The sequence below is a fragment of the Dipodomys merriami genome, unplaced genomic scaffold (assembly GCF_024711535.1).
Source record: "Dipodomys merriami isolate MVZ:Mamm:240054 unplaced genomic scaffold, mDipMer1.0.p SCAF_39, whole genome shotgun sequence".
NCBI classification, from domain to species: domain Eukaryota; kingdom Metazoa; phylum Chordata; class Mammalia; order Rodentia; family Heteromyidae; genus Dipodomys; species Dipodomys merriami.
Genome location: NW_027205492.1, coordinates 1,455,933 through 1,470,489, shown reverse-complemented (window position 1 = coordinate 1,470,489; position 14,557 = coordinate 1,455,933). Strand labels below are relative to the sequence as shown.

At 36.4% G+C, this 14,557-nt stretch overlaps 1 protein-coding gene across 1 annotated transcript in view; it reads right to left on the bottom strand.

The window, feature by feature from the left end:
• Top1 (DNA topoisomerase I) overlaps nt 1-14,557 on the bottom strand; it is an 89,784-nt gene that overhangs the window by 30,697 nt on the left and 44,530 nt on the right. Inside the window, exons 4-8 of the mRNA XM_069989753.1 lie at nt 12,905-13,028; nt 11,578-11,633; nt 8,132-8,227; nt 7,169-7,244; nt 3,714-3,820 (exon numbers count right to left, since the gene is read on the bottom strand). Coding sequence (XP_069845854.1) covers nt 3,714-3,820; nt 7,169-7,244; nt 8,132-8,227; nt 11,578-11,633; nt 12,905-13,028 — 459 coding nt within the window. The remainder of the gene's footprint in view (nt 1-3,713; nt 3,821-7,168; nt 7,245-8,131; nt 8,228-11,577; nt 11,634-12,904; nt 13,029-14,557) is intronic.

The following is a 14,557-nucleotide window of genomic DNA, read 5'->3' as shown; positions in this document are numbered from 1 at the left end:
AAGCTGAGCACTACTGGCTACTGAAGAGGCTAATATCTGAGGATCAAGGTTCAGGGCCAGTCCAAATAGACAAATCCAAGACACCGCTCCAATTAACTAGCAAAAAGGCAGAAGTTGAGGCCTGGCTCAAATGGTAGAGCACCACCAGCCCTGAATGGAAAAAAACTGAACAAGAATATGAAGGTCTGAATTTAAGCACTAGTACTAGAGAAACACATAGCCATGCTGGCATGGTAGTCAAGTCTGTAATCAGAGTCCCTGATGCAATTAAGAAATTTCAGTTCAAGACCAGCCCATGGAAAAATGTTTGTTAGACCCTATCTGAATCAATGCCTGGAGTCACGGTTCAAATGGTAGAGCACTTGTCTAGCAAATGCATAGCCCCAAGTTCAATCACAAGTACAGTTTTGTGGGGGTAGGGAGGAAGATCTGATGAATTATTGTACACTAAACCTAGAAACAAAAAGAACGTATCTTTTGGTAAGTTCATGTCGCTGGATCAAGTTATTCTTGTCTGAGAAGAATTATTTATATAGTGTTAGATTCTTAGGCCTCTCTCATCAATGCTTTTCTCCACAACACACGTGAAGAAAAGCATGTATTTAGACATCAAAATGATTTATCTATGGTGGGCTAAATTTAATTCAAGTTATGCAGAAATTTTATAATAAGACTTGCTTGAAAGAGGAAGGCAAAAACTGTAAGGGAATATTAGGAATATACATTCTGCATACTGCTTTGAAACTGAGTTTCCTTGGAGTTAACAAACCCACACAATATACTATTTCTACTATAAAAGTTCAAAAATAAAAGTCAAAGGTCAAGGTATGGTGGCTTACACCTGTAATCTCAGCTACTTGGGAAGTAGAGACCAGAAGGAGACAACAAGATTCCATCTCAATCAATAAATTAAGCTTAGTGGCACATGCCTGCCATCCTAGTTAGGTAGGTGGCAAAAATGGAAGTACTACAATACAGATTGTCTCTGTATTGCAGAGGGAACAATGGAGGGAAGTGACATAGGAAGAAAACTGAGAGACCCTATTTGAAAAATAACCAAAGCAAAAAGGGCTAGAGGGATGCCATAAGTGGCAGAATACTTCCCTAATAAGCACGCAACTCTATACCACCAAAAAAGGGAGAGGTGAAAAATAAAGGCCACATATAAATTGTCTAATTTGAGGACTGTCAACAATTCACATTTAAGTTAAAAAAAAAATTAGTTGGGTGCCAGTGGCTCACACCTGTAAACGTAGCTATACTAAGGAGGCTGAGATATAAGGATCACAGTTCAAAGCCATCCCGAGCAGGAAAGTCCGTGAGACTCATATCTCCAATAAACCACCAGAAAACTGGAAGTAGTGCTGTGGCTCCAAATGGTAGAACACTAGCCTTGAGCCGAAGAGTTTTAGGACAGTGCCCAGGCCCAGAGTTCAAGCCCTAGGACTGTCCCCCACACACACACCAAAAAAAAAAAAAAAAATCATTACCACTGATAGACTCCAGTAGTCCTGATTTTTCAAAATTAATTCCTTATAACATTATACTCCTAACTTCTTCCAATACACACATACACATACACACATGTATACTTAACCCAACACTAAGCTGAAACTATGCAGCTTACAATAGGTAACAGTTGAAAATAGGTCCATCTGGGTTAAACAGATTGTCATAGTTCAGACTAAGCACCATTGTTCCTATGAGGAAAATGTGATCTAGTGAAGAAAAACAAAGGGACAAGAATAGTTCCCCATTCACACAATTACCAAAGAGAGGGAAGTAAGGATAAAAGTTATATTTTGGGGGAACAAATTTATCTATTGACTTGTTGGTAAAGTGTGCAATTCTTTTTTTTTGTTGTTGGTCATGGGGCTTGAACTCTGGGCCTAGGTGCTGTCCCTCAGCTCTTCAGCTCAAGGCTAGTACTCTACCACTTGAGCCACAGCACCACTTCTGGTTTTCTGGTAGTTTATTGGAGATAAAGAGTCGGATGGTCTTTCCTGCTCAGGCTGGCTTTGAACCTTGATCCTCAGATCTTACCCTCCTGAGTAGCTAGGATTACAGGCGTGAGCCACTGGCGCCTAGCTGTGTATAATTCTTTTAATGGGCTATAACAAGGGTGGTAGTAAAGTTCCCAACTAGGCCTCTAGTGGGAGTTAGAAATGACCTCAGTACACAAACAGAAGCCAGTAACTATTGATTAGAAACCTGTACATTCCTAGTCCCCATTTCTAAAAACTCAGTGTGTCATCAAGCACTATGTTTGAGAAGAAATCACAAAGTTCAACAATCAGACTAGAAAAAGCATGCATTTGAAACTATAACAAATAATCCCTCCAACAAACTATGTTTAAAGAGCAGCTAGTTTCCCTTTAAACCAAAATAAGAAAAACCAAATTCCATATTCTCTCAGAATTAATGTGATAACATTGAGGATAACATTTAGTAAGGATTCCAATCACAAAAACAAAATTAGTTATGAGGCACCAAATCTACACATACAAGCTGGGCCAGGAAGAGAAGTTCATCTCCCTTGGTCTCTGAACAAAGGAGGAGGCCAATAGAGAGCCTGAAGACAAGGAAACACACCCTTACTGAGCACCCAGCACAGACTCCAAAAGATGCAAGAGGACTGGTAATTACTAACATTATTCTTAGGGTTCCCAATAATAACCCTTCCTTTACACAATCATTTCATCTTAAAACACTGATTATTGAACATCATAAAAGCCTTTCCCTGCTTTCTGATAAAATTCAGGGAAACTTCACTGGAAACTACTAGTTGGTTCTAAAATAAAAATGACTAGGAGAACAAAAACCACATGTTCTTTTGTTTTCTAACTGAGGGTGAACACTGAGTCATGACACCAACACCCTAGCCACAAGGAAGCATAAATAGGAGGACCATAGCCCAGGCTAGCTTGGGCAAAATAAATGAGAAACTCCTTGAGAAATAATGGAGGCATGGCTCAAGTGGTAGAGGACCTAACAAGAACAAGGCTCTAATTTGAAAACCCCAGTATCAAAAAAGGATCTTCACTATGATTGAAGGTGTGTGTGGTTCAAGTGGTAGAACATCTGCCTGGCAAGTAATAAGTAGAAAAGAAACACCAAACAACAATAAAAAACAAAAACTCACTTTACTAGTCTACAATTTTATAGATATTTACCAAGTTCTTATAGAGTTTTGTTGTTGTTTTAATAAAAGGCAGTTTCCCAATATGACTTATAGAATCCTTTTGTCACATTAAATGCAAACTGTACATTTAAAAAAGCTAAAAGTATAATCGAAGTTCTCATCACAAAGAAATTATTGATGAGGTAGCTGTTTAACTTGATTTAAATATAATATATATATATAAGCCAAAATATCACATTACCCCACTAACAGGTACAATTTTTATGTCTCTGTGTATCAGTTAAAAGTAAGTTAAATAAATACATCTGCACTTTCTTCATATGCTAAATTGCCTTTTATAAATATGCTACTTCTCTAGTTTATTTTGCTTAATGGATATAATCAAATACTGAGATCCAATAGGTATAGAAGTAGTAAATGATTTCATTAGGACTGAGAACACTGTATTTCAAATACTACCCTGGAAATTTTCCCTAACATGTCAGGTTATTAATCTTGACAATTCAACTTTCTAGCTGTATTAGTTGTGGAATCAAAGTGTAGACATTTTAACCCAGTGCTGGTATGTTACCATTTCCACTTTTGCTCCTCTTCTTTCTTGGGCTTCTTTTTCTTGTTTTCTGGCTCAGGAGCTTTTTTATCTTTATCTTTATTCTTGGGCTTTTTCAATTTACCATCCTACAAAGAAACATGGTGAAAAAACAAATAAGGACTGATCACACTCAAAGCAGTTTGGGGGAGCAATTAAGAAGAAAAAATATAATCATAAAAATATTAGAAATAAAGAAAATCTTAAGTATATGCAATCCTCTCATTTGACAGATGAATAAAAATTTACAGGTACTTTACAACAGAGTAGTATCTCCCCCCACCCCCAATTCTGATGAATGATTATTCAGGCAAAGGGTGAGGAACGTGCTACAAGAGTGAAAAGCACTGCTATAGCAAGTGATCCCAGTATATTTTCCTTACCTACATTAAAGTCTACTAATCTTTAAATCACTGCAATTATTATCAAATAATGGGCACAAGTAGGCCACTCATTAGATCTTTAGAATTCAACTGTAAATTCCTTAGTCAATGAGGGAGAACTCCTACCACTGTTTGTATATATAAAGATACAAAGTGGTAAAAATATTTAGGAGGCCCCAAAATAAATACTGATTCCTGTGAATATATATATATAAGCTGATCATGAAGGCACAATAAAAGGCTATCAAACCTAAACAAGCACAATTATCAGTATAGAAAAATAAATTGCAACACATATACCCTGACAAAAATCTAACAATCAACAAGAAGTTCCACTCAACAGCATCTGAACTATATTTTTTTTCCTTCAGTCCTGCAAAATAACAAATCTCTACTCAAAAATGGAAGCAATGGAAGGTGGTTTTGAACTACATTAAAATCAAATGCAAAATAATAGAACTGGAAAAAAATTGTCTGGACAATTTGGTTTGGACTCTTCTGATTACAAGCAAGAAACCACTGAAATATATTTGTCACATTGCTAGTTACATAGCTGGTACTGACCATGATGAGAGCTTATATGTGACACACACACACAGACACACACACACAGACACACACAGACACACACAGACACACACAGACACACACACACACACACACACACACACACACACACACACACACACACACACACACACACAGAATGTGACTCATGAGAATGACTGGGCAAACATTTTTGGAATACATGATATTATGGCAATAAAAATAGAGAAAAACTCAAAGTCTATAAGCAAATGACTTAGGGTAGAAGGAGAAAGCTAACAGTGCCACACATACTTAGAAATTGGAATGAAGAATATAAACATGTAAATAGAAGAACATGTAACAAAATATCAAATTATTTCAATTTTCGTATCTTTATATTATCAGTTATAAACTGATTTAAATGGAATAAATAATACATTTGTACTTTCTCTGGGGAGAAGGTAATAGAGGGTTGTTTTAATTCAGGTAATGTTTACTATTTAGGCTGAAATATACTACAGCAAAGAGAAATGTTTTCCAGTTAAGACATTCCCTCATCAGCTTGTAAACAGACATACAGATAGTCCCATCAAGAAATTATAGATTATACTGTATGCTTCCAAGCCTCCAACTGTTATAATCAGTCACTGAGAGTCTTCAGAACCATTCCCAGAAACAAAAAAACCATAGCCAGCAAACAAGGTTTCATGACATATTCTACCATCTGGGGTTCCTGTCACAGTAAGACTATCTTAGTTCAGACTTTTAATTGTCTTTTTGTTGATCCCTCCCATCACCCAAGAGGTTAAGGTTGATAAATAGGAAAACAAAACTCAACAGTTCTCTTTTCCAAATGGTTTAATGAATTCAAAAGTAAAAGTAGTATTATTACATAAATGCATTAAAAACATAAAAGCAATAAACACATCAAGAGCTGAAATGTAAACTGTTACTGGTCTGTACTGATGATCTTTATGAATGCGGAATGACTAGGAACCATAATCACTACTCAATAGTTCACTTTCAACTCCATGGATTCGCTCTCCTTAACTTGAACTTCTGCTTAGAATAGATTATCAAAAACTACACAATTTTCTAACTTCAGTATCTGATTATCTCTGTTTCTCTCTGAGTTACTTTATTCATCAACATTTTAACTAGTATTTCATTAGTGAACCTTTTTCTCTTCCCTTGTGGACTTAAAGGACCAAATCCTGGCAATACAACTTGGCAGCTCTATGACTGACAAGCTATTGAACAAATTGTCATCTCTTTATACTGTTTTTGCATCTGCCAAATGAGGATAATAGTAGGAACGTCACAGGGATATTCATTTAAAAATGATACATATATTAAACATATAGAACAGTATTTAGAACACAGGAAATATTAATATTATTCTTAGTACTGCTATAATAAATGATACTTTTTTTTTTTAAAGACAGGATCTGTATGTGTAACCCAGGCTGTCTGTCCTTGAACTCACAATCCTATCTCAGAGTCCCTAACAGTGAGTTTGTAGGTATGAACCACCTTAAATTATACTGATAAAAGACTCCTTGCCCTTACTAACCCTATCTTCACTGCTTGTACTTCAAGCTGTACTGGTGAGCCCATTTTGATCACAACAATGGCTAACCTCCAAACCCTTCTTCTCTTAGAAGTACCTATGAATTCACAGCACTGCATTTCTGATGTCTTTTCTTGAATCTCTTGATGTATTAGTACAAGAAATCAAAAGTATCAAATGGAATAATCATATTATTCTATACTTTAAATCTATACAAACATCAAACAGAATCCTTAGGAAAGTATTTGAACTAAACTAAGATTCTTTTAAGGAAGTTTATAAGCCAGAAACAAAGAAGAGAGGGAAGAATGTGTGTTTCAGAAAGAATAGTATATGCTACATCAAGCTCTGAAGCACAGAAGAGTTTGTAATGGGAAACAAAGGAGACCAATGTGTTAGAACAAGGTGAGCTCAAGAGGAACAAGATGAAGAGAAGCACCAAGATACAGGGCCAGATTGAAAGGAGACATTGAAAGGAGACAAGATTAAGAGTTTGGATTTCCCTCTATGTCTAAGTAGGCACTCATTAAAAAGGAATGGCTGCTCAATGAAGAATATCCTTTGCTATATAGAAGAAAACACTAAAAAAAATTATTAGAGAAAAATCGTCATGGTTATAAGCCAAAATGTGGTTAATATTTTCTCTTTTATGGCATTTCTTACACCAGAAAGGCAAAGAGCAGAATCACTTCTGGTTGAGATGAACTTGTTTGGGTTTTTACTTGTTATCTTGTATATAAAATTTTGAAGCTCAATCCTCTGGATCTCAGGCTCCTGTGTAGCTATGATTATAGACACGAGTCACTGGCACCTAGCTCAAAGAGATCTCAAAACAAACAATACCAGTATTTTCTCACTAAGCCATATTCTTAAAATGGATTTATCTTCAAAAGTTGTTTTATATGAAACTCCTACTTCCAAACTTAAGACCTCAAAACCTAAGTCTTTTTACTAACCTCTTCTCCCTCTAGTTTTCGTTTCTTCTCCTTCTTGATATCTTCTGTTTTAATTTTCTTAGGTTTATAATCAGCACTAGAAAGAGGAACATAAGTATGGAGTTAATGCAATTATGACTCAAGAATTCTGACCCAAAGGATCAGGATCTCCAAACTCTTGGAAACCTTCATGTCAAGTATGACTGCTGTTATTTTTGGCTGGACAAAAGAAAGCAAAAAAAATCCAGACAAAGGGAATAGTAATAGTTCAACTATAAGAGTAAAACAACTTGTACTCCCAAACACAGGCCTGGGAGGGAAATGGGTTTGTACATCACAAATAGAAAATAGACCTCACTATGAAAGATTTCCACAAATGGAAGCCTGGGAAACAAAGGCACAGCACAATGCCTACCATCCAGAAGTAATTTGCTGGAAAGAAATTCTCCTTTCCCTTTCCACCTACTTTCTGTCATAAATCTATTGCCGATTCCTGGAGTATAACCAACTATACAAGACTGATATAACAAATACAATTTAATTTCACTAGGTAATTCTGGGAAAGTTACATGCAATCCTTTAATGAAGGAGCATTATTAACTTTACACACTGAAATTTCAGTTAGGATGAAACAGATCCTAAGAAATCTTTAATTTGTATGTGGCAGGGAGGTGACAATGAATTTAGGGTGACTTAAAAATCTGTCATGAATTCTTTATTATTTGAAATTTCTACAATAAATACTGTCTTGTAAAAAGGAAAAAAACTTGGATTCCACATAAACTTCAGGAATACTTATCTGCTTAGCAAATCCCATTTCTCATAATTAAAAATCAAATCAGACACCTAGTCCACTAATCACAAACACCAAATATGTGAACTCCAATTAATGTGATTTCTCTGTATGCTATGGAGATATACATCACATGCATACTTTAAGGATTACTTTTTGTTTTCAAAAGTCAAATATGAATAATTACTCACTCATCCTCATCTCGAGGTCTCTTTAATGGCTTAATATCCTCTTTAGGAGGAGCAAAATAGCCATCATCTTCAGGTTCATCTTTAATTCGTGGTGGGCTAATAAGAAAAACAAATAGCTAGTTATATTAAATACAAAATAATCATATGTACATAATATATTTTTTTCCATGAGCATTTCTTCTGAAGAAGGTAATACTGTCCTTACTTTACAGATCAACAGTTAATGTAAGAACTAGGGATGAAAGCTCCTTATTCCAAGTCAGAAATCTTTCCCACTATATTTTAGAACCCAAGCCACCAGAGAGATAAGCCTGCATTATTTTCTTGAATTTGACTTAGAGAAGTGATCCACTATATAGTAAACTTCACAAATAGTCTCATCTAACAGTTCTAATACTCTAAAACTAAAATACAACAAATAAGGAGTTGATCAATTTAAAATTCTAAAAATCTGGCCACAATGAACATGTATATTCAATTATTTAGAAAAGTAGACAAGCTAACAAAGTTGCAACAAAAATCAAGGTGAAATGCTAAATAAGAATGCCTAGAGCAAACTGAAGTTATTCTATGTCTAATGTAGTCGGCCTTTCATAAGTAATCTTCCTGATTAGGTTTCCTTACTTATTTACAGAAAGCACTTTACTATTTTTTTTAGATTTTTAACTTCTGAATATAAGAAGATGATCTAGCTAGATGACTATCTTGGAACATAAAAGGAAAGAAACAAACAAGTTCAACAACAATAAAAACCAGGCCCAGGTGCCACTCAGGGATTCGTAAAGAACATCACAAGTCTGAGGTCTGCCTAAAGCAAAAGCATGAGACTTATCTGTAAAATTATTAATATTACAGAATACTATTACAGAATTATCTGTAAAATTAGTTCAACCCCCAGTACCATTCAAAAACAAATTAAAAAACAAAAACAAAAACAACCAAGTCCTTCTTCAGCTTCCCCTCCTCTCACCTCAAATCACTAACAAAACCATGAGGGTCCAGAAAGAAATAAGCACTGACATTTATCCAACTAAAGTAAATCCTAGACCTAGAATTGTCACAAGTGAAGTTAAAAACGTGTAGAAAGAGTTACTTACTAGGCCTAAAGGAAGAAATAACAGTTTACCAGAAGTGAAGCATCTGGATTCTCTAGAAAGACATACACAAGCTAGCAAAGAAGTATAACAAAGTGAATCAGAGACCAATGCATAAAAGAAGGGTGCTTCCTAACCTTCTAACCCAGCAAGTCTGCAAATGAACTCATGAGTATATTCCTAAGTCTAAAGAATATATTTATATCTTAACTTAGGAAACAAACATCTTAGGTGCCTCCTGGCAGAAATTAGCTGTCCTGAACCTTAGTCACTTTATCTAAGAAATCAGAATTCCTAGGGTAGTTTGCAGCTGGAATGCTTCCTGAATTTTATCTCTCTGCATTCCTAGACCAATTACAAAATACGCCTGCAGAGGGCATCTGCTTCTCCTACTCTGAAAGACGTGCAGGACAGGTAACAATTTTCATAAATTTTATCAAGCAAAACTGAAAGTTCAAAGTCTCAAGGAAGCAAAGCTCTCAAGACACTCAGCCCTAGTCACTAATGAAAACATTTTCAATAAGTCCTAGCAAAACTCCACTCCCATTCTGTAAGAAAGTGAAGTGAGAACATATGGTGCAAAAAATGTAGGGTTTTTTAATCTAGAAAAGGACATAGATAGGGCTTATTAGGGAGCTGATGAAGAAAATAAAGTAAAACTAATACAGAAAAGGTGGCCTTAGGATTGTGTGCATTTTCCACTTCAAGAAAACAGACATTATATATTTCTACCTAAATCTATACCCATTCCTAAATTTTAAGTCAAGAAAAGTTCTACAAGAAAGAAATCAGATTAGGTAATATTCTGGAATCCAATGTAAAAAAGCTGCCTTGTGAAAATATTAAAAATCAGTGTAATCTTTTATTTTTTGCTAGTTCTAGGGCTTGAACTTAGAACCTTGGTAGTCTCACTCAGCTCAAGTTTGTTCAAGGCTGATACTCTATCATTATAGCTTCATCTCCAGTCTGGCATTTTGCTGGTTAATTGGAGAAGTTTAATGGACTTTCTGACTGAGCTGGCTTTGAACTAAGATCTTCAAGCCACCAGTGCCTGGCACAATAAATACTTTAAAAGGTTATTTTTGCATGCGTCAGTGGCCCATGCCTATAATCCTAGCTACTCAGGAGACTGAGATCTGAGGATCATGGTTCAAAGCCACTGAGACTCTTAAGTCCAATTAACCACCAAAAAAGCCAGAAGTAGAGTTGTGGTTCAAGTGGATTAGTGCTAGCCTTGAGCAAAAGAGCTTAAGGACAGAGCCTGTAAGCCCTGACTTCAAGCCCCAGTACCAGCATTAAGGAGAAAAAAAGGGCAAATTTTGTGGTATGAATATTACATAGCCAGGCACTGGTGACTCACACCTGTAATCCTAGCTACTCAGGAGGCTGAGATCTGAGGATCACAGTTCAAAGTCTGGGCAGGAAACTCCATGAGATTATTTTTTATTATTATTGTTTTTATTTTTGTCAGTTATAGGACTTGAACTCTGGGCCTGGGTGCTGTTCCTCAGTTCTTTACCTCAAGGCTAGTGCTCTACTACATGAGTCACTTCCAGTTTCATGGACTTTCCTGCCCAGGCTGTCTTTGAACTGTGATCCTCAGATCTCAGCCTCCTGAATAGCTAGGATTATAGGTATGAGCCAGTGATGTGAGATTCTTATATCTAATAAACTACTCAAAAAAGCCAGAAGTGGTGCTGTGGCTCAAGTGGTAGAGCATTCCCCGTGATCAAAAGAAGCTCAGGGTCAGTACCGAGGCCCAGAGTTCAAGCCCCAGGACCAGCAAAAAATAAAGAAAAAAAAAAGAAAAAAATTCTCTTAATGTCAACCTTTTCCAATTCAAAAATAATCCTCTAGAAAGTGTGCTGGACAGGGTTGGGAAGGTGGCTCAGTGGCAGAGCGTTGCCTTGCATGCCTGAGGCCCTGGGTTTGATTCCTCAGCACCACTTAAGCAGGAAAAAAAAAGCCAGAAGTGGCCTTGAGGTGAAGAGCTGAGGGACAGCGCCCAGGCTCAGAGTTCAGGCCCACGACTGGCCAGAAAGGAAGGAAGGAAGGGAAGGAAGGAGGGAGGGAGGGAGGGAGGGAGGGAGGGAGGAAGGAAGGAAGGAAGGAAGGAAGGAAGGAAGGAAGGAAGGAAGGAAGGAAGGAAGGAAGGAAGGAAGGAAAGAAGGAGTGCTGGATCGTCTCATTAACTGGCATTCTAGCAAGACTCAGTCTTGACACTGCTGACTTCCTAGGAACCATTAAGTTGACCAGGTTAAGTATTTGGGTTGAGCTCAGAAAACACCAGCTGTATTGACATCTGGCCTGCTGGGTACCCAGAGAAAAGCCAACATAGCAGAAGAGTGTTACCTAGAGAAGCCATTTTCCTTCTCCTTCTTTATTTTTGCATCCCCAGAGGCTCTAATCTGAAAGGTGAAACAACAGAAACTGATTAGTACATTTCAGAAATGATTAAACATGAATAACTAAGGAATTTAATATCTTTTTAAGTCTCATTTATTATTATTATTATTATTATTATTATTATTATTATTATTATTATTCCGTTGTGGGGCTTGAACTCTGTCCCTGAGCTTTTTCACTCAAAGCTAGCTACTAGCACTCTACCACTTTGAGTCACAGCGCCACTTCCAGTTTTCTGGTGGTTAATTGGAGATAAGAGTCTTACCAACTTTCCTGACAAGAGCTAGCTTTGAACTGTGACCCTCAGATGCCTGGCTAGATAATTCTTTTAGGCAAAATTGTCCAATTGACTAAGAAATACTTTTCTTCAAAATATCAATTTTTTTATCTTTAGTAGTAGCACCCATTTCCTCAACAGATACATTCCCCAAGAATCTGCCTGTGGCCCTGGAAAAAAAGGAAAGGGAAGGGGAAGGGGAAGGGGAAGGGGAAGGGGAAGGGGAAGGGGAAGGGGAAGGAGGAAAGAGGAAAGAGGAAAGAGGAAAGAGGAAAGAGGAAAGAGGAAAGAGGAAAGAGGAAAGAGGAAAGGAAAGGAAAGGAAAGGAAAGGAAAGGAAAGGAAAGGAAAGGAAAGGAAAGGAAAGGAAAGGAAAGGAAAGGAAAGGAAAGGAAAGGAAAGGAAAGGAAAGGAAAGGAGGAAAAGGAAAAAGGAAAAAAAAGGAAAGGAAGCTAAAATCAAACATAATAATCTACTTCCCTGCCTTCTTTGAGTTAGGCACTTTTCCTCTCCTCCAAACCTCCATTTTTAGTCTTGTGAGACACTCTAGGTCTTTCAAAAATCTATACACATACTTTTGGAAGATTCAAAATATAATATAGTAGTTATTTCAGGGAAGGATGGGAGACAGGAAATCAGGGATAAAAAGAGGAGATATCTTCATCTTTTTGCCTATTTCATAACATCTGAATTTAGCTGTTACCAACATTGCTTTTTCAAAAAGTGAAAATTAACAAAGCTTTAGATCATCTTCCAAAACCAGAGTTTATTTTTCCCTATATTCTCCACTTACCTACTGGTAACACAGAGTAAATAAATACAGTAACATTGGATAGATATGTACTGTGAGAAAACCTGTGGTAACCGGCTCTTTATGCATTCTAAGGCCAAGAGTTCTACCTATGAAACATAGGTAATTCTACCACCCACTTTACAAAGTAAGCAAAAATGAAAGTACACGTCACATCCCTTTTTCCTCTACTGGAAAACTCTATACCTTTTCCTCCTTTCGCTTTTCCTTGTCTCTATCTTTGTGTTTGTCTTTATGCTTTTCTGAACTTCCATCTTTGTGTTTGGTTTTCTCCTTCTCCTTGTGTTTCTTTTCAGAATCTTTATGTTCACTGTGAAAACAAGACACAAAATTTGGTCAACCTAAAGATCACAAGTTCAGCTCCTAGACATACATACATAAGGTAACATTAACTATGGAAACTTAAGGACAGTTTTTGTAGGTACATATGATCAAAATATACTATAGATATGTATGAAAATGCAGTAAAAAAACCACTGAAAACTAAAAAAAATGAGGGGGGAAATAAAGAGTAATCTAAGGGATGAATATAATTAAAGTGCCTTATGTGCATGAACACAGATGTCACAGTGAAAACTGTTTCTATCATATACCTTAATAAGTGTTTAAAAAGAAAAAATTCTGTTAAAAAGATTCAAGTAAAGGGTCAGACTTCTTCCCTTCTCTCCTCCTTGTTCCCTTCCACCTCATATTCTCTTTACCTTGTTGAATATTTTTATTTTTATTAAGAGACAAAGGAACCAAAGAAAATAGTCATTTTAAGCACATTAGGATACTGTATATATATAGCAAGCCAGGCATCAGTGTTATGTGCTTGTAATTAATTTGAAACCAGGTAGGGCAACAAGTTCTAAGACTTCATTTCCAAAATAACCAACAAAAACTCTGGCTGAGGTCATGGCTCAAGTGGTAAATAAAAGTTAAGCAAGCAAACCAACTAAGTACAAAGCCCTTAAGTTCAAACTCTGGTACTATCATAAGAAAAAAGGAAAAAAGAATATATCAAGCTTCATATTATTTTTACAACATTCTACCTACAAAAAACATAATGAGGTCTGAGAAGGTGGCTCAGTGGTAGAGTGCTTGCCTTGCATGCATGAGGCCCTGGGTTCGATTCCTCAGCACCACATAAGCAGAAAAAGCCAGAAGTGGGACTGATGCTCAAGTGGTAGAGTGCTAGCCTTGAGCTGAAGAGCTGAGGGACAGCTCCCAGACCCAGACCAGGAAACAAAACAAAACAAAACATAATGAAAGCTTCATTTTTGTTATTCATATTTGATATAAGGGACTTAAAAACGCAACAAAAATGTACTTGGGACTCTATCTTGAGATACATATACACAAGCCAGGCCTTGTGAAGTAAGCAATCCAACAGTTGATGTTTCCTTCAAACTTTAAAAAGAGCAAATCTCCTTAAGAGGGAAATGTCAATCACTTCTAGAAGGGGCTTGAAGAAGAAAAGATCCATCTGAAACAAGGACAAATTCTATATTAAAGGTTGAAAGTTTTGCTTTTAAGGAGGTTATCTGGTCATACCAGTAGCAGTATAAAGAAAGCATTGCTCCCTTAGGAAAAAAAATATGTAAGGCAAGAGCCATTAAATATACCCTTTCATGCTAAGTTTTATTGTTTGAAAATTTCTCTTAGGGAAACAACATTACATATAAAGATGTTTGTTCTGGTACTTACTATAATAACCAAAAGGGAAAATAAACACATAAATAAAACTCTAAGGAATTGGATATAACCTAAATGATTAATAAAGGGAAACTGTGTTTTTAATCAAATTATGTAACTATTGTGCTATAATTTGAGTACCTCAAATACATGGAAAATATT